This window comes from Hoplias malabaricus, chromosome X2, assembly GCF_029633855.1.
Source record: "Hoplias malabaricus isolate fHopMal1 chromosome X2, fHopMal1.hap1, whole genome shotgun sequence".
NCBI classification, from domain to species: Eukaryota; Metazoa; Chordata; class Actinopteri; order Characiformes; family Erythrinidae; genus Hoplias; species Hoplias malabaricus.
In genome coordinates, this window is record NC_089819.1 from 49,094,536 (window position 1) to 49,122,410 (window position 27,875).

Consider the following 27,875-nt stretch of genomic DNA (forward strand, 5'->3'; position numbering starts at 1 on the left):
TGTTTGGATGTGTGTGCAAAATTACATGGGTAACTAAAAGGGTGATACAATGTATGCATTATTGAAGCATTCTGGGAATGTGGAGCATAAAGAGCATTTGTGTGCCAGTGGGAGGGTGTGTGTGTGTGTGTGTGTGTGTGCACTGATAAACCCTTATATTTACATTTATAAGTATGTCAGGGGTGGGATTCCAATATGAAATAAAAACAGGTAACACTTTATTTGAAGGACTCCAGAATTGGGTCTTTTAGAGCAAACTGAATAAAGTGTTTATAAAGCAATGCTTTGATTTTCATAATCTTCATAATTCATAATACTTCCATATTCATAAATATATTACAACAATAACTGTAATATCGTTTCCAAATAATGAAAAGAGAAGCCCAGCTGAGAGCATTACTTGTGGGTTTAATGGAAGATTATGAGGTCCTTCGGCTTAAGAGATTGTTTCGTACATGTTTTCTTACAGAAATCTCTGAAAAATCATATTTTATACCTAAACTGAAGCATGAATATAAAAACACTGATAAATATAACCAGGTCTTTGGTTTATAAGTTTGACTGCTTTGAACCAGAGCTTCATGACTATAAATGCAACAAATACATATATATACGCTGTCAATGACAAACCCTATATCTTCATATTTTTTTGTGGAAATTTTATGATGAACGGACCAATAAAAATGCTCCAAAATTACCTCAAATAAAGTCATTTTACATCGAATTCCTTTGAAAGTTAAGGAGTTTATATGTTATACGATATATGTTTTTCGTAGTTTAAAGTTGTTTATATCAATAAAGCATTACTCGTATCATAAATTGAAATTATGGACATAAGCCGTTACTAAACGGTCTTGCATTGCTTCATATATAAGTTATTCCCTTTTCATTCCCGTGTTATGAAGTGTGTATTTAGGTAGCCTTCAAATGAAAAGTCCACCATTTTGTGGAGCAGACCGCTGGAACTCAGTATTAAATGCTGCACACTCTGTGCAATTTTTTTGTGAGCGAACACTTGCAAATGCACCTCTATTGGCACTAAAAGGCTCTCACACTTGCCACTAAGGCTAATTTGTCAGGATCCAGCCCCAAACTAGGTCAGAGTAGAGTAGGTGTTTGTGTTTGTATGGGTTGTGTGTATGTTTGGGTCAAAAAATGGGGCACCCAGTACAATGTAATGTGTGTAGGCAAAGCGAGGGAAGCAAATCGCAGCCACGTGATCGAGTCACAAGAACGGAAGAGAATGCTGACTTCACCCTTTCTCTTTTAACTTCTTAAATCTCATTTGATTCTTTAAAGGGAGGGGAGGGTGGAAAAATAAAAAAGGGAAAGATTACTGGAAAAAAAAAAGCTTTTGATTGAGTGGAATGGTTGCCTAAGTGGGTTGCTCCATTCAGATGCTCTCTCCCCACACACATACCATATCATGTGGCGGAGCAGCAAAAAAGAAATGCCCTTTTAAACTTTACTTGAGCCTTGGCGGGTCATGCGCCTACTGACTTGCAACACATGTCAGGCGTGGGGCCAAATGCTACAAATGTTACTACATTGGTGGTTAGAGTTACAGTGTGTGATTTTTGTGTTGTGCCTGTATGGATTGTATCAAAAGAAAAAAATCCATGCACCAGCAACTTGTGTTGTATTTTAAAGCGTCTTCCCAAAAGTTTGGCAGCTAGAAGTCTTTCTTTGAGCTTGACTGGTTTTAACTGGCACGGACCAGACTGATTTTAATCCAGTATGAAGTGTTATTAGTCCGACAAGTGTCCAGTTGTGTGGGATTATTGTTAACATCCTGTGAAGTGCATTCAATCTCGCAATAGTTGTTATGCAAGACCACGTTTGGGGGTGGAACATGGAGAGATCAATTATGGTATTGCTTTTATTATGTTATTTTATCCACACGACTGTAAGCTTGGAAAAGTGTGATTATTATTAATCTACACACATGTCAATATGAATGTCAGGTTTAAGATATTTCAATAAAGGAAAGGAGATATATACATGCTTTATCTGGTAGAAACTGACCAGTCAAATCCTGCAGAGACTGGTTTGATAAAACTAACTTGGCTTGGATAGTGCTTTAAGGATCCTGGCTGGATGGTCTGGCATCGGGAACCACCGTGAGGTCCTAATCTAGCACAGCAATGCACCTCGACCATATGAGACACTTCCTCCTGCCTCACCACAACCTAACACTGCTGACATCTCCTGTAATAACGTAATTCGCTGTGGTTAATTATCTCAGAATGGGGGCTTGTTGGTCTTGACACATTTAGAGTATTGGTATGACAGCAGCTCAATCAGTGCGAGGCCTTCGTTATCACCCTCCGCTATCAGCCATGCCGCCGACGTCACCTGTCAAAACCAGGCCGCCACACGGAGGCACAGACCCACTGCTGACACGGCTGTTTCCTTTCCAGTATTGTTCGTTTTGACACAATCCGCCATATGCTACCCAGTAAAGATGATGATAGGAGGGATAAAGCGGGGGGAATGGGAGTGTACTGTAGGAGCCAGGGCGACATCTCTAAAGCAACCTGAAAAGCTTCTGAACTGTCAGCGTTCTGTCAGACCGCGGAGAGAGCGAGAGAGAGAGAGAGAGAGAGAGAGAGAGAGAGGGAGAGAGGGGAGGGGAGGGGGAAAGAGTGGCGCGCGTGAACCCATTGATGTGTTTGACTTTGTGTGGTGTTAGCAGATTTGGGTGGCAAAAGGCTGAAAGGAGAAAGAAAAAGACAGGAAAAAGGGAACAAGTGGAAGAAAAGCTGGCTGGCATGTGGCTGGTTTGAAGTGAAACCGAATACTCACAGTTACATCTCTCTCTCTCTCTCTCTCTCTCTCTCTCTCTCTCTCTCTCTTTTCAGATGTTGGGGACGAGATGGCAAAAGCTCCAGGGGCTGCCCAGCCCCCCACAACCCAGCACAGAGAGAGGAGTGTGGGCACAGCCATGAAGGACTGTCCCTACTGTGGCAAGTCCTTCCGCACCTCTCACCACCTGAAGGTCCATCTGAGAATACACACAGGTGAGTGCAAGCCCTCTTTGTGTATAAGGCCTTCCATTCCAGCAGTTCTCACATGATCTCAGCATTTCATCTTATAGTGTGAAATCAAAACTCAGGACACAGCACATACGCTCTGAATTGCATTCAAGCTCAAAAGCTGCTCAGAATATCCCAGAATATTATGAAGTGACCACAATAAGTGCCACATAATGTATCAGAATTCAACATTCAGTTTACCGAGACTAGCACTTAATGTGTGTGTAGTGCTGCCTACTAAAACTAAACCTGATGGAGGAGCAGGTAAAAGTTCTGCCTTGGGAACAATGACGGCCCACACACTTTATCCCCTTGAAGAGAAGTCAGTATTCATCACCACTGTTTTCCACCCCCATGCAATTTTAAGTATTTGCTTTTAACAAATCATTATTTAAAGCCTGCTCTGTATAAGCAGGTAAGCACTTTAATGAGCAGATTGAGACAGCTATGAGTGCTGCCCTCTATAGCTAGTCAAACTAACAGGTAGATATAGTTTTTCTCTGGATTGGAAAATACCAATGAACACCAAAATGTTCACAAGAAAGCAAGGTGTTCATAAATATTCATGGACAGCTTTAACTTTTCCAAAAAATCGGAATTAACATGACATTTGTTTGGTATCTAGCTATTAACCACTCCTTAGATTGTGTCCTAACTCTGCATGCGGCATTGCTCTGTATTTGGAGATGCCTCTCATTCGCTGGCTGTGCTCTAGGTAACAATGAGTTAGTCTGGGTCCTGAGTAATGATGTGTACAGTGCTGGTCGAGTGACTGCGGTCAGACCCTGCTGTCATAGCCCACAGCAAGGCTGAGCCTCACTGGCAGGCACAGCTGGCCTAGTTAACACTCAGGATAACCGGGATAAGCACCGAGGGGTCACCTTACTCACTGTGTCTGTACGTGTAACTATGTGTGAGAGAGAATGTAAGTGGAAACTGTATGAATCCATGAGTATCATGAATGCCTAAGGATTTTTTTTTCTTTTAAAGCAGGATCACCACACATCTGCAGTCTCTTAGCCAACATTATATCATCAGATATTTCATGCTTTAGCTCCTTAAATACCTTTCCAGCGATCTCATCCCTTTGGCTCCTATAGCCACCTTTAAAATATCATCTGGAGTGGGACAGATGAAAAAAAAAGGGCAAAGTATTCAACAAGTGTTGTTAGGACAGCCGTGCACTCGCTGTAACTTAAAATGGAAATCAGTCTCAGGAAATTGATGGTTGTTATTTTTTTGGTATGCGCTTACAAGGAAGAAGGGAGACCACCCAAATAGTATTCGTCCCGGTTAATAAGAAGCACATAGCTACACTGTTCTGGGGAATTAAGGACTGATTGTATGGCACGCCTAGCAGCAGAGCCCATGATTGGGGCTTCCAGCTTTAATACATGAAGGCCAAGGGCCAATGTGGAACAGTTTCTGCAGAACACCTTCTAAAAACCCGTCACAAAGCTTCAGTGTACATTTTGTTTACCCTTAGAGTCATAAAACCGTGGACTTATTCCATATTAGTAATATCTCACTGGGAAAATTTCTGTCAAAATGCAGTTTCACAGCTGTTTGTAAGTAGAAGAGGATGTGAAGTTACTGTCGTGCGTCATGTTTTACATAAGGCAATAATCTTCCTTTACACTTTTTTATTTTGAAACTTGAAATATAAACATCTGTTATTACAGAATATATATATATATATATATATATATATATATAATGGTTAGATTTTGCCTATTACACTCGTCAGTGAGCCTCCACCAATCGCTCACAATGTGCTCCCGCAAAGGAGGGTTGGGCAAGCACATGCTTCCTTCAGAACACGTGAGACCAATGCACTGCTAATACAACGGCACTCAACATCTTAACAAATCAGAGGAGAAGGCAAACTGCCCAGATCTGTCACATCAGCTCAATGATTAGTCTGCTGCACTACTCCATCCATCCATCCGTCACTTTTGAGTCGCCAATCAACCTACCAACGTATGTTTTTGGACTGTGGGAGGAAACCAGAGCACCTGGAGGAAACCCATGCAGACACAGGGAGAACACCGCTGCATTACTCAGGACCCCTAATTAACATTAACATTAACAGGGCGGCACGGTGGCACAGCAGGTAGTGTCGCAGTCACACAGCTCCAGGGGCCTGGAGGTTGTGGGTTCGATTCCCACTCTGGGTGACTGTCTGTGAGGAGTTGGTGTGTTCTCCCTGTGTCCGCGTGGGTTTCCTCCGGGTGCTCTGGTTTCCTCCCACAGTCCAAAAACACACATTGGTAGGTGGATTGGCGACTCAAAGTGTCCGTAGGTGTGAGTGTGTGAGTAAATGTGTGTCTGTGTTGCCGTGTGAACGACTGGCGCCCCCCTCCAGGGTGTATTCCCGCCTTGTGCCCAATGATTCCAGGTAGGCTCTGGACCCACTGCGACCCTGAATTGGATAAGCGCTTACAGATAATGAATGAATGAATTACTTAATTTAATAAATTTAAATAATAAAATGTTGGATTTGGAGTGAATGTAAATCAAAAGCAAATGAAAAAACATCAAATATTGCTAAGCATTAATAATTGTTTAGTAAGTGATCAGTTAGTAGTTAGCAGTAGGTTAGAAGAAAGAAGTAAATTTACAAATTGGGCTACTCTCAGATATTGAACTCATCACTGTAGTTAAAATTTGTAAGTTATGTCACTGAGCTAGAAATAATGCATGACGACTATGAAATGTAGGAGGTCTGTTGAATGGCAGGTCCAAGTAAAGTGTTAGAGTCAGCTTCTGCTGGGCTTCTGGAGACTGATTGCTTTAAGCTGGGGGCAGCATGGTTATGTCCCCATAGCAGGAGAGCAGGGGATGGAGAGGGGAAATATGTTTCTAGCCGAGGGAGGTTGAGTTATGCCTGCTTTGAGAAGAGGGTAAGGGTCCCCAGAAGGGCCATATTTCTCTAGAGAGGAAGCAGAGGCCCTCGTCCCGAGCCTCCGCTAACTCACTCGCTCACTCAACTCACAGAGGCGGCCTGAGTGTGTGCATGTTCTTGTATGTGTGTGTGTGTGTGTGTGTGTGTGTGTATTTACAGGCTGAAATCCTCACAGTCTGTCGATGCAGCAATTTACACAAGCCCTGATGTGTTTGCAAGATGTGTTAGCCACGTTGATCAGTTATGTGATTGCCCTAAAGGCTTCACCCTTATGCTACGTTTCAGAGATTTTCCATCAAGCACAGATCCAAGATCAGTTTGCTTTAAGTTTCTGCAAAGCTAAACTGCTGCACATGTGAATTTTCACTTTAATGAATGTGTTAGTATTTTTAAAGAGGCTTTTAATATTATTTATCATGCTGTTTAATATTCAGCAGGGTGTCTCAACCCCATCGGTTTAAACGAATTCAAGATTTTTTTTGTCCATCAGTATTCTCTTTCTACAGAAGTGCGCATGCACTGAACTGGAACATTGTGCAGTGTACATGTAGGAGACTAAAGTGTTTACCCACATATTTTCTTCCCAGATTCACGTCTTTAAACTGAAAACAGGTTGATTGTAAAAGCTTAAAAGTTTTATTTTTGTGTCTTGTGACCCTTTTAGAAATCACGTTTAACAGAAATGTTTTTTTTAATACAAAAATTAATAAATAAAATTGTGACATGCCTCTGCTTCCACTGTCATTATCTTCTGAAAAACAAAGCCTCAAACTTCCTCCATAAAATGCCTGAAACATCATGACCATGTTCATTTTTATTAGTCATACAACTGAAAATCCAGCTGATAACTATCTTCTATCCCCCAGCCCTCATGCTCCACTCAAATAACGCTAACATTCAACAAATACGGGCTCCCTGATTTAAAACAATCAGACATGCCGATGACACAAAGCGACCCTCAATCGCGGCACCGTGAGCCCGTCACAATGGCATTGCTTACTGCAAGGACCAGGGCATTGTGCAACACAATGTTAGATAAATGACTCTCTAACGCTGGCTTGAAAGGAATGAAGTGAATTTAAATTCCTCCAAAAGTTAAAGAGCTAATGTTACAGTATTAATTTCCTCTCCAACAGTGAGTGGGAAAATATCCATTAGTGAAATTAAGCGCAGTTTTCTAGGTAGCTAACATTGTGCGGCATACAGTGTGGGGCCACAGCTAATGAACACTGCAGTGGGTGATATTTCATTATACAAATTAATGCTCACATTTTAATGGGAAAGTCACATAATGAATCTAGGCTTCAGTGACAGCAATTAGAGACACAGATTGTCCCCTTCTGGACAAGGCAGTATTTAGCAGTAAGCAGCTGTGGGTAAAAAATAAAAAGGTCCTTGCTCCTGACAACGGCTACGCATAACTTGAGGGTGTGAGCGAGCTGACGCTGTGACCGAATCACCTTTATTTAAAGAGGAACTGGGGAAAGATGGCCATCGCCTGTGTCAAGTCACTTTGGTGATGGAAGGCCATTACACATCCTCCGAGAGCATCGACAAGAGCCAAAAGAGGTTTGGCTCATACCGGCGGATGGAGTTTTATGGTCGTATCAAGCAGCATTTTGAAGGTTTACTCCATGGAGGCAGAGTGATTAAGCACTGGTCTGTGGTCAGTTGCTACCGTTCCAAACCATAAGCACTGTAAATTACAAAGGTCACCCAGCAGACTCCAGTTCAGAGACCCATAGCCGTGTCACAGGAAGTTTAACATTGTTGTTCTGCCTGATACATTGTTTCGCCGTTATTACCGTCATTGTTGTTCTATTTTCTTAGGCTGGGGTACGACGGTTCCTTCTCCCAAGCCTTGTTTTGCTGCTCTACTGCGACTTTAAAAAGAGAACGCATGAACTAGAGTAATGGTCCTTACAGTAAAGGACAATTTAGAAACCAAACAAAAGCTAGAGAGTTAAAGGGAATGAGGCTTGAGAACCAGAGCACCTTGATATTCTTGGTTCCGCGTTTTCTTAAACAGATAAACCACATTCTAAGCGTGAAGAGGCAAAGAAAATAAAAGACACAGCTATTTTTCCAGGCCAGTCAATCTCTCCCTCCCTGCGGTACGCGGGCTGCCGTTTCACCATTATGTAAAGCCATATGGAAATTCATCTTAAAGTATGTCATATCTATTAACTATTTTAATTGCCCTTCTGTAGAGGCTCTGGGTGTTTATTCGGTATGGTTACTATGGAGTTGTGACAAATTGCAGAAATCCAGATGAAATCGGTTTGAGCAGGACTCCTTCAAGTGGAGAGACCCTGAAAGACTCCTTTAAAAAGCGGAGCAAACTTGTGAAACGATAATAGATATGTACCACTCTCAGCAAGAGGCTTCTGTAATTTATATCAAGTCTGTCATACAGTACCAGATGGCAATTTGATGTGTATTTTCCTCTATTTTTATTAAGACAGTCCATCAACAGAGAGACAAAGCTTTTGGAAGAAAAAGTTTTTTTTCCCCTTTTTTTTTCCAGCTCTTTCTCATATTAAATGATGAAAAATAATAATTCCTCTGCCTCTGTGCCTTGGCGATCCATTATGTTTCTCAGAGGTTGTGCTGTTTGTGCGGATATCAATTAAAAGTGGATTAACGGGTACATAATGACCTTTAGCAGTAAATTGTGTGTAATGTTGCAAGGCAGGATACAGTATATTCCCCAGATGTCACACATGCCCCTGACGTATGATGGAGCAGATGTCTTACTGAGTCCAAATGGTGCACAAAGAACACGCCATGCGCATGCACACTCGTGCGAACACATACGCACACACAAGCACGCTCAGAGGAAGGCGCTTGCTTACTCTCTTCCCAGGCATTGATTACTTATCAAGCTTTGTTTATATTTTTGCTTATAGTTCTGACATGTCACAGATTATTGACACTCTTCCCTTTCCACTCCCACTCACCCCCAGCGACAGCATCAGCGCTGCTGTGGCGAAGGAAAACGCAAGCTACGGGTGGAAGGAATAAAGGGAGAAAAGCAGATCACTCTAATTTGGCTCTAATTTTGGGCACAGAATATCATTTTGTCCAGTTAAAGGAATTGAAAATGATCATTTGCATCAGGGACGCTTCCTTATTGAATCAGGCCAACCCCCTGTTATCCTGCTCAGAGGATAAGCACTTATTGGGTTAAAAGCTCATCTTGTATGGTTTATTTTGAATATAAGCCTCAAACGCACTCTAGTGTAAAAGAATAAATGGGACTCTCTCTCTCTCTCTCTCTCTCTCTCTCTCTCTCTCTCTCTCTCTCTCTCTCTCTCTCTCGCTCTCTCTCATATCAATGTAGTATTGAGTTGGTATTTGTGAGCCTTTATTTGGGAAGCTGTGTGCAGTTGGTCTGCGGATCTTTGAGTCTTTTTCTGGAATGGTGCCCTCCAAATAATGATAAATTACTTGAGCAGTATGCCATTTGCTAATTATATCCATGATTTACTACAGAGCCAGACTTAAATCATTCAGTTCAGTCTTGCGTAACAATGCAACATTTTTTTTCCCAGTTAAAAATGGTTTCCATGTGTATAATCTAAACATTTTATAGCTATATATACACACCCAGACATGCGCGCACACACACACACACACACACACACACACACACACACACACACAATACTTGACAAACATCCCTTTATTTTTGGCTTTTTCCATTTCTCTGCTTAGTCTTTCTCAGCTGCACCGCTACAGCAACTCATTTCAAGGTCTCAAAAAAATCAAGCCTAGCATTTTGTTTATTGCTTATTGATTGCAGATCTGTCTTTCATTTTGGGCCTGTTATAATTGCTGGCAGGATGTATTTTATATCAAGATATTGAACTGATCTTGCAAATGCGATTGAAACCATTTTTCCTCGCGCTTCTCCTTGCTTTGCTGTTGATAGTGCATATGCTCGCGCATGCTTTCTTTTACAGCACATTCCATTCTACTCAGCTCTCCTTAATCCTCATTCTAAAGCTGCCTTTTAAAAGGAATGTTCATATGCTTCCCATATGTACATTTGTGTGTATTTGTGTCATTGTTCTGCTTCAAATGGGCACCATTTTTTTATATATATATATAAGTACATTATACCTTAGGGATGAGGGGTCAGAATTTCACTCGGGGAAGAATGAAGAGCTTCTGCAGAGCTTGATTTATCAGCTCTATGATAAACTCCAAATAGAGAATGTCCAAGGAATCACTACCTCACCAACAAGGCAGAGGGCTGACAGCGAACAAGGCCGAGCGAGAGAGGGGTGGGGGGAGAGAGAGAGAGAGAGAGAGAGAGAGAGAGAGAGAGAGAGAGAGAGAGAGAGAGAGAGAGAGGCCACCAGCAACCCTCACTCGCCTCCACTCCCCCATATGAACAGAGATAACATCCAGACAGTTGTGTTGTCAGTTGAAAATATGATCTCTGTAGTGGACTGAAGGCACCATATGGTGAAATGTTTTTTTATGGCGCTGACGTGAGTGATGGCTCACTTGGTGGAGCTGGATCGAGCTGGATCGACCTGTATTGAAATCCCCCTCATTCCTCCCTCTCTTGCAAAGAGCATGATGGGCTGTTTTCTGTGTGATTGATGCTTTTGAATAGTGGAGGGGGTATAGAATACTAGAATGATTGGACATTGTCCTTGTCTTTTTCATTCTGTATCTTGTTTCTTCTGCTCCCTTTGACATTTAAACTCAGTGACATACTTACATGATCTTTGTCTCCTTCTCCTCGTCTCTTTCTCTCAGGTGAGAAGCCCTACAGATGCCCTCATTGTGACTATGCTGGTACTCAATCCGCCTCCCTGAAGTACCACCTCGAACGCCACCACCGCGAACGTCAAAACGGCAGTGCCTCCTCTGCCAACCACCCTCCATCCTCCGATCACAAGGATGACCACAGTAAGAACAGCAGTGGCAGTGGGGTCTTTGCACGGCCTGATGTCTTGCGTGGGGTCTTCAAAGGGATGATGCCCTCCAGCCTCGATTTCCGAGGAAGCCAGATGCTCCCACACCAGTGGGCTCCTCCTGGAATGCTCTCCCCAAGAGACAGAGATCGCGAAAGGGAACGAGACCGCCATGGGCCAGGGGCAGAGCCCAACTCCGACAACATGAAGAGCCCTGAGGGACCAGCCACTGGAGGAGACAGCCCAGCCAGCTTCTCAGATCTGGGCCGGGCATACCAGAGTATGGTGGGTAATGGAGTCAACTTTCAGGGTTCTCTTCAAGCCTTTATGGACAGCTTTGTCCTGAACTCCATGAAGAAGGAGAAGGAGATGCGGGAGAGTCAGCTGCATGGCCAGCACTTTAGCCTGGAGAACACCGAGCACAAGATCAAGAGAACTAGTGATGGAAACCAGGACGAGAACCCAGTGGATGTCAAGCCAGCTGAAGGTGGCCGCTCCCAGTACGAGCCGCTTGACCTCTCTGTTCGGCCTGATGCAGGAACCCTACCGGGTGCTTCTGTCACCATCCAGGACAATGTGGCCTGGCATGGCTGCCTGTTCTGCTCTTTTACTACTGCCTCTGTTGAGCTGATGGCCCTTCACCTGCAAGCCAACCACCTGGGCAAAGCCAAGCACAGCCATGGCAAAGAAGCTAAAGACCACCTATTAGGCGAATCTTCTAATACAAGCAAAGCCTCTGGCCTGATTCCTCCTCCTCCTCCAGGCCTTCTCCATTTGCATGAAGGTCCCCCTTCCAGAGAGCGCGAGCCCGAGTCTGGGGAAATGAAGAGCCAAGCTAGTTGGTCTAACCACCTGGACCAGAACCCACTTGGAGCATCCATGAGCACATACTCTAGTGACTTCTACAAGCCCTTTGCCTCAATGTATGACAGCTCTTCCAGGGGGCCTGCTGGATTCTTGGACCATCAGACAAATCAGGCTAGCGATGTAGGTGGTCAAGATGAGCTCTCCGACAAGGCCTCTTGTGGTGACATGGAAGCATCTGAAGAGCGGGGAGGTCAATCTGAAGATGAGGAAGCAGGACATGAAGACCCTTTATCCAACCCCACAACCATAGAGCGACGGGTGCGCTCAGATGACGAAGAGCCAGAAGCCGAGGAGGATGAAGAGATGGAGGTGGGAGATATGGATGACGATGATCGCATGGCCCTCCGGATGCATCCCGAATCCCCGTTGTCTGGGAAGGATGGTCAGAGGGCAAAGATGTCCATGGGAGCCCAGGGGCATGGCCCTTCTCCTACTCATCCACCCTGCCTAGAAAAACAGTGGCAGCAGCAGCAGCAACCCAGTTTGGGACTCCTCTCGTCAGCCGGCGGTCCTCCTGGCCTGCTGAAGCCTGAGCAGGCACACCTAGAGCACCAGATGAACATGCTGTCTGTCCTGCGGGCCTACAGCTCTGAGAACCTCGCAACCTTTAATGGAGGCCTGACCGGCAACTCCAATGGTGGCGGCGGCGGTGGAAGTAACTCCAACATGAAGAGAACCGACCCCTCCGGTGAGTGATCCATCACGCTCTTTGCAGCCTCAGAACATTCTGTGTGCCCACAAAAACAGTATGCTAGGTACATAGGTACATTTCCTCTTGCACCTTTAAGACAAGAGAGCCCAAAGCCACATTGCAGTGTTATACTTTTGCATTGTAAGGTTGCACAAAGCAACCTTCATGCACAATATCACTTCTCTAGCCACCAACAAACCAATAAAACCCTCTCAGTAGAAAAGCGAGATTTGCTTTTGAGTGATTTCAACCTTATTTCAAGCAAGTTTAGAGACCATCGGGCCGACAAGCAGCAACAGATTAATCTTTATTACTATTTTATATTACCCGAGCTCCACGGCCCTTCTCCTACCCTCCTTCCCTCCCTCCCTCCCTCCCTCCCTCGACTGGGATTAAGGGTGTCTGCTTTAGAGCCGAGCAGGACCTCCGCTCCTCGTGTCATCCCTGGCACACAGCACTTAACTATCTTAGCTTTCATAAGACCTCTCCCTGAAGCCCATTACTTTATAAGAAGCAAAGATCTATGGCCCTGTGAAAAATGAACTGTCAGCTTTCATGACTCTGCGAACGTTACTAGCGCTCCTTGAGACTGGTGTGTTGCGCCGTGCCCTTTCAGACATTTCGGTGATAGAAAACTGCAAATGAAAAAATACTGGGTGAATTGAACTTGTAGTGCAGGTCGGTCTGAAGTAGTTTAAGGTAAGTGAGTACTACAGCCTGCAGAATTTTGCTTCTGGGTATTCCTTTTCCCTCTCAAATATCAGGCAGGTATTTCTGGCAGTTAACGTTATTCATTTTGCAGAAATAAAACTGTCTGCCAATATAATGTATGTATATTCCATTTTGCTCTCTGTCTTAATATATTATTCATTAAGAGCAGAGTCTAATTTTCAACCGGCGTATTGAGACACATGCTCTTAGTTTAGAAGCTTTACATTAGTGTTATTGCTTCTAGTCGGCAAACACAGAGGAGCGAAGCAGACATTTTATTTTTGCTCCAAGGATACTTACTGCAAATAGATGTAAGATTAAGGGGAAGAAAAGAAAGGCGAACGCATTTCTAAGAGACTTGTTTTATTAAGCAGCTTCATTCGCATAAATGTGCCTTAATACTTTTTTTTGTTCTTTATAATTCAGAACAGTTGGATGATTTGTTTAAGGCACTGTACTTTTGTGCTTGCGCTGTGCATTGTGCTTGATTAGTAAATAGGAATTAATCAACACTGACTACAATAAAGGCGGAAACTGAGAGATTACGCTTGCGTTGTTGCACACCTTCCATTGTTCTTCTTCAGAGGTGTTGTGATATAGGAAGCGTATGTAAGTGAAGATTAGATGTAGACTTTTGTTATTCTGTAACATTTGGATCATCGTTTAACACTCTTGTCTAGTGAACGTGAGTCACTCACGCTCACGTCAGTGGAAATGAGTCAATAATCAAAGTACATCACAGGACTCCAGACAACTTTCAGAGTCATTCTTTATTCAAAAACAAGGAGCATATGGAAAACTGGAGAGGTGAGCCTGCATTTCTCAAAGAGTAAAGGGTGTATTTTCTTGTTCCGAGCCAGTTAGGGTATGTGGAAAGTAATGAGAGAGTGGATAGGTCAGTGTTGTCTCTCATGTCGAAGGAGGAGGTGTTGTACAGTAGGGGAAGCAGTGGAACGAGAGTGGTGTGCGTTTCATTTTCTTCCGTCAAAACAGTTTACATTAACAATTAATGCTGCTTTTGACCTTTCAATTATGGAAAATATGTCTGTCATGGAGGAACCTGTTGCATTTTTAATATTCAGATGGGGTCATTCTCTGGGCTGAAAATGAATGCCAGTTTTTTGTCCTCGTGCTGAATGTCTCGTGTTGTAATATCCTCCTTTAATCAAAAGACATTTGAAAAGTGCCCTCGTGACGTACTCTCCTCCTGCCGCAACAGCAAGAGACTGACCTTTAGAGATAAGGCTTTGTCTCTGGAACAAAAGTTTTTTGTGGAACGTTTTTTAAAAGCTTGACCGTTTGGTGCTGGTGGTTGGAGGCACATGTGGCGGTGACGTGTGCTGGCAAACAGCGAAGGCATGTCCGAGGAATATATACAGTAAACGCATTGACCGAGAGACACAAACAAAGAACAGAAACGTAGTTTATTCATTGCTAGGAGGTGTGTAACAGTGTTAGCAATTGCCTTGGCACTTCAGCTTTGCACTGTGTGGGTGTGAGTGAGTGAGTGAGAAAGAGAGTAAAATAAAATACAAAATAGAAAGTGTGCCTTATATACCTATGGATGGTGTTCGTGCTCATTGTGCTGTGGTCATGTATTCGCTGATGGTGAATACAGCTGCACAATTCTGGACGAAGCCATCCTGCTCAAAGCCCTGATGTTCAACCTTCTGGTTCCAGACCACAGTAGCACAACAGCAAGCAAATACAACAGTCAATAGACATTTAATACTGACCAACAAGCATTCCACTCAGACAGTCCACAAGCATCAGAAGTAAATCAATATGAACTGTAACTAAATATACAATGAAGAATATAGGAAGAATATATATAAGAATACTGTAATCATTATTTTGGTCCATATACTGTTTGCAATTGATTGCTGTAAATATTTTCGTCTATTAACTTCTCCATCTAAAGTTTGAAGTTAGAAAAGAATGTACCATTAGATATTCTCTGCTTTTTGAACGTATTACTGGCAAACAAACACGGCCTATACATTTTCATTTAATATTAATAGCACTCATTTTTCATCTAGAATATAACTCAGCATTAATTAATGTAAAATATTTACACTGAAGTACATTGTATGCATCTGTTTTTACGTATTTAAGAGTTGTGCATGGATAGATACTGGTTGATAGATAACGGTTGATTCAGGCCCCTCTGACCCCTTCCCCTCAGGCCTCTACGACTGAATCGAGTGTAACGTGCGAGGAAGGAAAATGTGATTAGCTAAACAGATTTTGTATTGAGTTTGTATGCAAATAGAGCATATATTATTAAAATACTTTATCCTCTGTTGAATAGGGTGTGTGTAGGTGTCTGGGTCTGATTTTTGCAAGAAAGTGAAAGGTGCTAAAAATGACGTTCTTCTGAATATTGTAGTGCATATACCACATTATAGAGCAGAAATCAGGAGCTGTGTCTGTCTTCTAGATGCTTCTTTCTGTCTTTCCACCACACACACACACACACATACACACAAAACAAGTTCACTTATTTGCATCCATTGCATGTATTCTGTGTGGGTAGGCATTTAGATGATGGTAATTGTTAACACCAGCTCACATATACATGAAGCATATTAATCAAAAGGATCTCTGCTGCTGAGTTCTCTCTGATGCCTCGGCCTATTTGTAGTCCAGTCGATTAGACATGTATTGTTCAGATCTCTTAATGGTCGCATTCTATTGTGCTGGGGACCCTTTGTGTAAGGCTATCATATAATCAATATGCAATTGTGTCAGTGGTATATCTTTATGTATACAGTCTACAGCCTGTATTTCTTTTTTCTTTTTTGGTTTAAAATAGAACTACAAGTTGGTTAAGTTTTCCAGGATATGAGACACAAAATTTATCAAATAAGCCTCAAAATAGGCAAGAGATGATGGCCAAAAACATGTAAACACTTATATGGTTCTCAATGGTTCCAGCTGTTAAAACCTGAGTGATGTGGTTGTGGTGGTTGGGGGGGGGGGGGGGGGTGGGGGGTTGGTGTGTGCTGCACTTTTGATATGAACGGATAAGACACAGCAGTGCTGCTTTTATTTACACCCCTGCTTAAGTGAGAATAGTCCACCAACCACAGGACCAGTGTCCTCTGACCAATGTTGAAGGACTATAAGAGAACAAACACAAACTGTGCAGCAAAAGATGCAGAGGAGACACTGTTTCTGACCAACAGGACCAACGAGGCAGGTGTGTCTAATAGAGTGGACACTCCAGCAACCCCGCTGTGTCCGACCTGTGTAGTGTCGCTATGGTGCTGACAGTGATCCACCACAGATAAAACGGACGTTGAGTGTAGAAACAAGGGGATGTCTTTAATGTTGTGGCTGATTGATGTATTCATTGTCAGTGCCAAGACAAAATCATTAGATTTCTGGCATACATTAAAAGCCACAGATGCCCTTTTTGTTTAAATCTGGCTTTGGCAAATACACGTTTTAAAATATGTATTAGAAAGATAAACATTTAAATATCATGAAAACAATAATACAGTTGGAGATATAAGGTTTTGTCCTTACACTGCCGCTATTCACCAGACCAAGGCCAGTATCTGTTCAGAAATGTGTCCCAAGCTGGTTAACAAATAAAAAACATTTAGAGAGAGAGAGAGAGAGAGAGAGAGAGAGAGAGAGAGAGAGAGAGAAGATCTCTTATAGTGAAGAAGTGGCACTTGAGAGAGAGAGAGAGAGAGAGAGAGAGCAAGGGGGTGGTAGAGATGAGATCACTGGTGTTCTCTGGTGTCAGTGTTTACTCGTTCTCGCGCTATCCCTCTCTCACAGCTCTCCAGGCCACTCTCTCTTGCCCTGCTGATGCTGCTGTTGTTGTCGTTGTCATTGCTGCTGTTGTTGTTGATTGCTAGGTAAACCGTTATCTCCACTCGTCCTCTCTGGCTCCATTAGGAGCAGTGAAAAATGCCCCTGCTTTTCATTCTCTCTCTCTCTCTCTCTCTCTCTCTCTCTCTCTCTCTCTCTCTCTCTCTCTCTCTCTCTCTCTTTCTCTCACGCTCCATCACTTGACTCTGTGAAGGTTTGTGTGTGTGTGTGTGTGTGTGTGTGTCACCCATGCATGAGCCACAGAGCTCTGCCTGTTGCTTGGTCAATTTCTTTAACACAGGTCAAGAAACTTTCAGTAGCCTTTTATTTCCTGAAATCCAAATCTATTCCACATTTTCCAATATATTTTCCCCTCATTCTGGAGCATGGAAGCAGAGATGATTGACATTATTCAAAGCGTAATCACTGTGTTTGTAACACTGTACACACAATACAATACACTTGTCTTGACTTTGGCTTCTTTATGATTGATAGGCTGAATTCTACACTCATCTGAATTTAACCAGTCAAGCTGCTGACTCTCTCAGGATTCTAGGATTCTGCATAATTTAAATAAAGAAAAATAACAAAAATAAATAAAGAATATAAAGAAAGTTCAAAGAAGGTTTGTAGTACGATAAAAAAAAAAAAAATAAAAAAAAAAAATAAATATATATATATATATATATATATATATATATATATATATATATACGTTACATATACATCTATATATTATTATCATACAGAAATATACATGTGATGCATGAAATACTGACATTAATTGTATTATGAAATAATTCTAATGTAACTGTAAAGTATATGTTTGAGTTCTTTGTTTAGTTCCAGTTTAAGGGCAGGACTAAGTGGTGATGGAGGATGAATTTGGGATGAGGGATGAGGTCAGTTGCCATGGTGCACTGTGTGTGTGAGGTCCTGGCACCTCCATCAGAGGAACACTTTCAGATGTTTACCGCTAGGAGCTGGAAGGTGCCACTTTTGCCACCCAATCAAGACATTCCTCGAGCTAAGGCTGGAGAGAACGAGGGAGGGGAGGGGAGGGGAGAGACACACACAGAGCGAGAGGGAGCTGCGGATGGATCTTCTACCTTATGATCCTAGTTCATAAGGCCATGACACCCCCTGGTGGAAAGGCTGTGAACCCTGTCCCCATTCTCTCCAGTTCACTCAAGGAGAATGACAGATGAGCAGTGAATGAGGAGAAAGACACAGAGAGGGAGAGAGAAGGAGGGATGGAGGGAGAGGCTCACACACACACATACATGAGAGAGAGGAAATAAGTCATGTAAAAAGAGAAAGGGTTATAGGAGATGCAAGAGAAGACAGACATATTGGGAGCGAGGGACACAGAGACTGAAGCATTAATATACAGGAGGGAGAAGGAGTGAGACTGGGAAAGACATAAAGGCTCCTTTTCTTTTCCCTCTCTCACTCTCTCCCCCCTCCGTTTTTTAAGAGAAGAGTCTCCCCCCGGGTTTATCAATTTTCAGTGGCTCCTGAATACATCATTGCATGCTTACTGAGTTCAGGCGCTCAAGCACAAAAGCTCAAGCGCTGAAAACGAGACAGTAAATCCACAGCATTTATCAAGTCCACAAACTACTTTGAAAAAAGAGAAGAAGAATGGAAAAGTAGAAAACCACAGATGCGTAAATATACTGAAGGAATTTGTGGCATTTTCTTGCTTCTCCATACTGCCAATCTGCTTGCCAGTGCACATACTACTCCTTTTGTGTGTGTGTGTGTGTGTGTGTGTATCTTGAGAAGCAAAAGGGGGTCGGTGGTTACTTGTCTCTTTACTTGTAAGCAGTGTTCATGTCACTAGTGGCCAATTATCACTGTCAGGAGGCTGTAGGATCAGACTCTTTCCCTTTGTGGGTCACGACCTCACCCTCATGCAGGTCAAAGACAGAGCTGGGTTTTCTGTTAGACTGTCAGACAGTAGTCTCTCTCTCTCTCTCTCTCTCTCTCTCTCTCTCTCTCTCTCTCTCTCTCCCTTTCTTTCTTCACACATAGTGTATATGTACATTTTTTCCTCATGTGCATGTCTGTGTTCTTCTCTTTCTCTCTTCACTCTTAATCTCTAGCTCTATTTTCCTCTTTCTTCCTTCCATTCTTTTTCTTTTATTCTTGTTCTCATTTCTTGCAACATTGTCTCTCTGTATTTCTTTTCTGGATGTTCTCTCTCTCTCTCTCTCTCTCTCTCTCTCTCTCTCTCTCTCTCTCTCTACTTTTACAGTACTCAGTGAATGTGGTACTAAAAGGCTCATATGTGTGTGTCCCTATGAACAGGTTCTTTAACGCTATTATGATAATTAAAAACATATGGTGCCGGTGCCAGGCGGCATGTGCTCACAGATGCAGAGGATCAGAGGCGGCATTAGATCTTCCTTTACTCTCTCCTCATACCCACAAGTGAGAGCACAGAGACATGTGCCTCGTACATGCACATAAACACACACACACACACACACACACACACAATGTATTGTACATTCACAAAAAAAAGTGTGCACACAAACCTTATAACTCAGACACATGTAGTACTCTTGAAAGAATGTGCAGACTGGATAAGCACAGGCTCAAGGCCAGGTAAGAGACATACTTAAAATACTTGTCTCAGTACTGAGCAAAAGTCAGAGACCACCCATTCATTCTTTTATTTCCTGCTAAAATTCCCTTCCATTAAGATGTTATACATTTTTCAGCTTCCAAATAAAGCAATAAAGTTTTTTTTAAATATTTACAAACAAGGACACTAAAGGACACCTGAGTATAATATTAAATGTATCTATATTTTTGATTCTAAGGGTTCCAGATCTAAGAATTCCACTCTTAGTTATTTGCTTATGATCCCAACACAGTTTTGAAGTGTGGAGTGAGGGGTGGTCAGTCCATTGTTCTTAGAACACTTACAGCTTTTGTGTTTTATCTGCATTTTTTGTCCATTTCGTTTCCTCAGTAATGTTTTCTTGACAGAGACACGAGTAAAAAGATTAAATGTTTCAGGTACAGTTTTATCTGAAAATGTAAATAAATGAAGAATGGCCTCTGACCTTTGCACAAAGCAATACATTTAAATCTATTTTCTGGATCTGAATAACAAAAACAAAACACAGTGCTCTAGAAGTGCAAACAAAGAAGCACTCACAGGTACACAAATTGAATTATACACACAAACACACAACTTCATTATTGCCTCTTCTTGTCATCTTAACGGCTTGCTCAATTTACTACCCAGTAATTACCACAGTCTCCTAATTCACAGACAAGTAGAGCTGTTAGAAAGAAAGAGAGTGAGAGAGAGAGAGAGAGAGAGAGAGAGAGAGAGAGAGCGAGAGAGAGAGAGAGAAATTAGTCAAAACAAAGATAATTTTTATGATTTCTTCTTTGTTGTTGTTTTTATTTTCCATTCGTTTCTCACTGTCATCTCCGCCCTGGTGAAGAAAAATAAATAAATAAAAAAAATTATGACGACTTTAAACGTGGTGCTCGGCTGCAACTTGGTAATTGCCAGTAATAGTGTCCTCATCAGGTGGCTAATTAGCTGTAATATGGCTTGTGTTAGAGTGCTAGCATCCACACAGCCACTGCTCAGGCTACTGCGGAGAGGTGGGACCGGCCGGGCGCACGCTGATGATGCGAATGGCCTGAGGGTCAGCGAGGACGTGTGTATGTGCACATGATGCACTTTAAGCAGGATATGGCCATTTTTAAATCTTTAATTCTTTGTCTTTGATGTCAGGATTGGGTTGTGATTGGGTGATATTGTGAATATTCACCCGTTCCCTACAGCTCCTTTGTCCCACCCATTTGTTTTGAATTTTGTGTTTGTGATGTCACAATTAGAGACTGCAGCCTTTAAGCTCCGCCTATTAATATGTTGAAGTCAAAAGGAATGTTTCTGTTGTCCATCTTAAAAAGCAAAATGTTTTGCACAATAGTTATAAATGAAATTAACTTATTTTTGACATATTTAATCATCAGAAGGCCTAAGAGATAAAAAATAACACACGAGAAATACAGACATGCGTGTGTATGCTGTAAAATCATGATATGGAATTGTTGTGGTGCATTGTCAGGCAATGGTAGCGTTTACCTGGTCATATCATTATCCTCAGCCTATTCTACTCATGTCTGCCTGTAAGAACAGAGTCAGCCTCAGAGCACACTATTGTGCTACATTTAAAACCTGTCAAACACTCTTATTGTAGTCTAAAGGCAAACTCCTGACAAGGCACATCAGGCCCATCTCTTCTTCTCCCACGCCTCTCCCTTCTCACAGTTCACTGCCACAGGGAAACTCTCTCTCTCTCTCTCTTTTGTCTCTCTCTCTCTCTCTCTCTCTCTCTCTCTCTCTCTCTCTCTCTCTCTCTCTCTCCCTCTCTCTCTCTCTGGAAGTGACAGACAGTGTTTGTGCCGTTCTCCTCGCATTGTGCGGGTGAAGGCAAGGCGCTATTTTCACATGTTCAATATTACCATTTTAACTAGCACCAAGGTGAATTAACACCTTGTCACTCAGTCGAGCAAATACTAGTTTCAAAGAGCAATTAATTGTAATAGCTGTTGTCAAGCCCACTGGATGGTTACCTGTTGCGCTCCCTCTGCAGCTGTGCGAAGCTCTAAAAATATTTTTCCCTTGCTAATTTCCCCTGATATCAACTTCTGCTGGGGCGGTGAAAGCCTTTGAAAAAGGCCTCATAATCTTCATCTCTCTCTCTCTTGCTCTCTGCCTCTCTCTCTCTCACTCTGTCTAATACCTTGATGATGTGGGCTTCATCATTTCTGGCAGGGAGTGAGAAAAAAAAGAAGTCAATGAATAAAGTATCAGGTTCCACCCTGAAAAGAAAGGAAAAGGAATATTCAATGCTAATGACAGCAAAACAATTATGCTATTCATGATATTAGAGGGGAAAAAAAGAGTAGACCTTGGGAGATGGGAGAAGAGAATATTCTCACCGGTGCTGTAATCACAGTGTGCTATTGCATATGTCTGTTTATTGCTCTCAGATCAACCGTGTATTTTTAGGTTTTTTGTCTTTTTTTGAAAACACCAGGTGCCCTTTACGTGGTGTGAATCAATACACAGTGTAATAGTTTATATTAATTAAGAGTATTTTATGTGATTCGATGTCATTATAGTACATATTGTTTTTTTTTAATAGCTTTAGAAATTAAAAAAAAATAGTGAGAATGGTGAGTGGTCTATTTTTGTTGCTTCTTTTGGAGATACAAGGGTTTGATGATGTGTTCTTTCAATGCAGAGTGATTTCAATAGTATGCTGTTTCTATATTTACACGCCATGCACTCTTTTAATCAGGAGGAGGATTTCCTGGTATTTTGACCTGCAGAAATGCTCCAAAAGGACTCTGAATAAAATGGTGTTACATTAACTTTCATTAAAAGCTTGCAGCAGGTTTTCCCCTCTCCTGTAAACTCGCTATTTCAGAGACATGGTATTTTGTTGCACTACTGTGGAGCTATTCTTCACAGGCTGGCCCTGTGACCCAGTATGGTTTGATATAATTTAGCGACTGCTCTCTTTATTTCAGAGTTTGTGTTTTTTTTTTTTTGTTTTTTTTCCCCCCTCTGTGCTGGTGCCGCAGACTTTGTTTCGGTTTTGAAATATTCCTCTTAGCTCTGCGACTCCACTCCTCAGGCGCTCTTAGATGTAAGGATGCAGTCTCGGAGGGCTTGTTCTGATAAAATAACGCTTCCTGCCAGTGCACAGGTACACCTGGCGCGCACACATACTTCCACACAAAATAATCATGCTTGCACACAACCGCACGCCAAAGAGTAATGAGCGAATATGCCCCAGCTTCAATGCGGTGAGGAAGCACGGGCGCAGGAACATATTCTAAAAAAACCGCAACTATGTCAACTTTTATTTTGCCTTTTATTCCACATCAATGGCAGGCGAACGGCACGAAGTTAATAAAACAAAACAAACAGCGCTCAGCAGCAGCGACAGGGGTGTGTTTTGAGAGGTAGTGCAGCAATTACAGACAAAATGTGTCTTGTGCTTCCATGTACTGGCTGTCGAGCAAAGGAAGAGCTGGTCCAATAAGCCATGTTTGATTCAAACATCAAACAGGGAAGAGGGGGGATATAAAAAAAAAAGTTCCTCTAAAGAATGAAGGAGAACAGGGGACTGCATATAGAAATAAGCCAAAAACATTATACCATTAGCTGTTAAAAAATGCACTTAATTCCTCTGTAGAGATGGAAATAAATAGCACGCGCTCACGCATTGTTCCATGCAAATCCCGTCGACTGGATTTAGAATGGTGTATTGTTTATTAGGGAAATATGGGGGGAGGTGGGAGAGCTCTCGTTCTAATTGCAGTAATTTAATCAGGATTAGAAAAGGTTACCTGGATGAGGCGACACTGCAAGGACACAGATGCTTTAAGAGCCACAAATACACACATACAGCTAGATGTGATGGGTTTTAATTCTTATTTAAAAAATCGTCTTTTATTTGCTTTTTTTTCCGTAAATGTTGCACTGTGACGCTAGCTCTGGCAACAATGCCACTCTTCTTTGCATTAGTAAACAAAATGTTCTATTGTTTCTGCTTCCCTCTCTCTCTCTCTCTCTCTCTTTCTTACACACACACGCACACATTTTCTCTATCTCTTACTTTCTCCATCTCTCTCTTTCACTTTCTCACTCTTTCTCCCCAACCCTTGTTAAATAGGAAGAAAAGAGAATCCATTTTAATCTGATTAATAACTTAGTTGATCGCATATAACCTAATTTTCATTCAGTGCTGCCCTTGTCCGCCAAGTCGTGTACAAAATGACCTTTGAGTCGCCACGGCGAACATAAAGCACAATAAGAGCCATTGTGCTGTCAAAAAAAGCTGAAGATGTTTTATATCATTGCAAAAAATGTAATACGATTTTTTGGGGGGTCTTTTTCCTTTCCCTTTTTTTTTCCAAATGTGATGCTTCCCATAAAAGGCCACCTTCCAATCAAGAGGCCATTAGGGGCGAGACTCGAGTTTCGTCAGGCTTTGGGAGATGGGAACAACTTTTCCTGGGCTTTCACAGTAATATGAATCGTCCTTTTAAAACAGATATGGTTACATATTAGTTTTGAAAGGTACAGTAACTGCCTCCACTTTAGCTGCCTCCAACAGTGGCCCTTTTGTATCCACACAAACTCAATAACTGGCTCTTAATCCCATTTTACTTCACCGGCTGCCTCACCAACACTCACACACACACACACACACAAACAAACAGAAAACTCACCATATAAAGGAGCATTGGCTCTTTAAGACCTGAGAACTGTAATGAATTTGGGCCTGAAACACTCTCGATCCCGGTGAATGTGCTCTTAATGTGACGTTTCCACCTTAAGCCCCTGCCTTTAGTTCACAGCCAAACTTTCAGATGTTATTTTCGTTTTGCCATGAAGATAAATCTAAGTGCGTTTTACTGGTATTATAAGCAGTTTCAAAAGAAATCTAGTGAGATTTAATTATAAACAGAGGAGAGAAAAAAACAGCGGACACGCATGCACACGCATTCACTCACACAGTCCTGCTCACACAAACAGGAAATATGAATGAAATATTTATGAAGTGGGCTGATGACTGCATTCACCCATATGTTTCATCACTGCTGCAGTTTACAGGCAGCACTAATATGATGAATTTCCAATAACAGAGAAGACTGTTACTAGAAAATGCTTCTGAATAATAATAATAATAATAATAATAATAATAATAATAAATATATAAATAAAATAGACAATTTGACTGCATACATAGGGACTTTGTAACACACATATAAACATTAAATAGGAAGTAATTGGTAACATTAATACAGTGGCGAGAGTAATAAAAAACACCCTCCTCACATTAGTTTAGGATTCGATTCCTAGCTTAGACAGGTGCACCACTGCACCCCAAGAAATGTTAACTTCCATAAATGTGAATAAATACCACTGTTATAAACATTTAACATCAGGAGTTTGAACAAATTAGGGGCATTAGGTGCAAGATGACTTCATAGGTTTTATGAAATGAAAGATGTTGTTTTGACAGGAACCTTAAACTAAATGGTAACACTTTATTTGAAGGGCAGCTACATTGGGAGTTTTATTCCACATAAGCATTGCATAATGTATTTATAAAGCAATACTCAGGCACACATGAATAGTTGAATAGTTTGTGCCAGTGTTGTGCAGTTCCAGTGAAGATGGCTTGAATTTAGGTTCAATTTATGTTAAAGATTACTGCTAAATTTATAATTAAATAAATATGACTAAGTAGTAAAATAATTACGAATGTCTTTTGCTTGATGTCCACGTGAGTATGACTCTTCCTCGTTCTGTCACCTTCCTTTCGACAACTCTTTATTTTGGTGTTGAATTGCGTCCTGGAGAGACGAGTCGGTCAGTAAAGATGAATCTTTCGACATGATTCAATGGGCAGCAGCTCTTATAAAATCACGTCCAGCTCGCTGCAGTTTCCAGAAATTGTAGGAACTTTTATAGTTTATAGTTTTTATTAGAGCTGGCACAGGGAGAGAAAAAAAAAGGTTTGAGGGCTTAAGCAGTGGATTAACACCATACTTTAAGATAAATCTTTTTTAATGTGTAACTTCATCCCCGCTCATTCTGGGAAATCTCTCTTATTACCCACTTTATATCACCCTTTGTGACCCATTTTCCCTCCAACTTTAAGCGCAGCGCTTTTTTCTCCTGACAATCCACCACTCTTTTCTGCTGCCAGCTACACAAACACATTCCTTAAGCTTTTAAACACAGAACAATGGACAAGCACATAGCTGAGCACATTAATGCTTTTGTAAATGGAGAATGAGAAAGTGTGTGTGTTTGTGTGTGAGAGAGAGAGAGAGAGAGAGAGAGAGTTGGGTAAAATGCAAGAAGAAAAGAGATAAGCAGAGCTTGGCTGCGCTGGCCTCACTCCCTCGCTCTCGCAACATCCCTACATCTCTCTCAATCCATCCTGTCCAAAAAAAGAGAACAAAAACAGAAAACGAGAGGGAAGAAGGGAAATCTCTTCTTTCCATCATCAAATCCACGCTGATCAGAAAGTGGCAGACAAACGGGGGACTCAGTTGCCAGTCCCTAATTGACAGCACAAGGCTTGGTCACACTTTTAAGTAGCGTCCCATAATGGATTTCCATGTTTGTTGCGCTTTTAACTGCTGCTGCAAAAAAGGCAAAATGTCTCTTTATTAGCAAAAACAACAGCTCTCTCTTTTCGTGTCCTTCCCTCTTTCCCACTCCCTTCTATCTCTCCCTCTCTCTCTCTCTCTGTCTGAAGACGGTGGCTGCCACCCTGCTCCCTGTTTGTTTTTTTGCAAGGTCAACTCAGGCTGACAGTTGACAAACGATCTCAAGATGGCCGCATCATCTGTCCTGTATTTTTTTCATCTTTTTTTTTTGGAAGTGGGGGGTGGGGATTTGGGGACGATAAGATGAATGCCATGTATATTTGCCATGTACTTCCCCCCCCAACCCCTCCCGCCTCATCCAGAGTGATTTTCTGCTTGACGCTCTTATCAGTTTTGGAAGGGAGCTCTGTGTGGGCAGGTTGACTGAAGTGATTTTTCATGGCGAAGAATAAGAAGCAAAAGGAGAAGTTGCGCTCCTTCCCTTGCAGGTCCCAAATCTTTCTGATCTGGACTTCGCCTGCGCCTGCATCTCGGCGTGCGGCAGAACTTCAGCAGCATACATTGATTTCTGTGTCTTCTTTTTTCCTTCTCCCCTTTCACAGGTGTCTCTGGATCGCACCATAATTCAACATCTTTGAGATCAGTGGCCCCTTTTTTACCATAATTTTGTATTCTTATTTTTTCTGAAAAAGTTTATTCAGCATCTATTTGGTTTTCTCTCGTAGAAACATCTCTCTTTTGAATTCAGTCACAAAGTAACACAGAAACACTGTGAAATTAAACACAGTAAAGGAATTAAGAACTAAATATGAATGTAGATTACATACTTCTGTAGGCATTAAAGTACTATGTTTTGAAAGTACAAATCCATCCAGTATGTTCAGTGTAACTAGCTGTTATCTGTTAGAATGGAATTCAAATATTGCTCACAAACAACTCCCTAAACTTCTCATTTTATTCATTTGATAGATTATTATTTTTTCCACTCCTTGCCATTGTTTGCAATCATTTATTTGCGATTACAGCAGGAAGAGAAGAAAAAAAAGCAAGCAATGACGGCCACTTCAACATTGATAACAAAACACAGAATACCTTTTAATTACCTGACTTCTTCTTCTATTTTTTTTTTGTTTGTTTGTTCGTTCTTGTTGTTGTTTTTAACGTGGTTGTCATCTCTGAGACAATACTTCCCTGCTTGTGATGTTCTTATTATGGTCTCATTTGGATGCCTGTTCACTGCAGGTAGTCCTCCTCTACCCCCCCCCCCCCCCAACCACCTCAGCCAAACAACACCCACCTTTTCAACACTCTAACATATCTTGTTTTTCATAAGGTTTAATTGCATTAAAAGATGTGTCGTGGAGGGGGGTTGTGGGGGGGTGGGGGGTAGAGAGGTGTCCTCGCTTTTAAAACCACAATTAGGTAACACCCTGTCAGGGGTTTTGTCTGCTCGTGCTTGACGAGTGTGTGAATGGAAGTGGTGATGATGATGGTGATGACGGTGATGATGCTCACTCTGCTGCAGATGCTTGACAAGGCGTTTGTTACACCACTGACAGGTGATTCTCGTCCTCATGCTCACCTGTCCACACACACATACACCCATCACCAGTATTCAACTTCAAACTCATCAGGCCATCACATATTGTCACATATTTATAGTATAAATATACAATCAGGAGCAGACGTTTGATCACCCACTGGTCAAATTAAATATTTGATTTATTTTC

General features: G+C 41.9%; 1 protein-coding gene across 2 annotated transcripts in view; it reads left to right on the forward strand.

Annotated features, from left to right (window-relative positions):
* LOC136676737 (zinc finger protein 536-like) overlaps positions 1 to 27,875 on the forward strand; it is a 205,424-nt gene that overhangs the window by 131,865 nt on the left and 45,684 nt on the right. For both annotated transcript variants that reach the window (XM_066653933.1, XM_066653934.1), the window contains exons 6-7: positions 2,862 to 3,020; positions 10,714 to 12,426. In XM_066653933.1, coding sequence (XP_066510030.1) covers positions 2,862 to 3,020; positions 10,714 to 12,426 — 1,872 coding nt within the window. The remainder of the gene's footprint in view (positions 1 to 2,861; positions 3,021 to 10,713; positions 12,427 to 27,875) is intronic.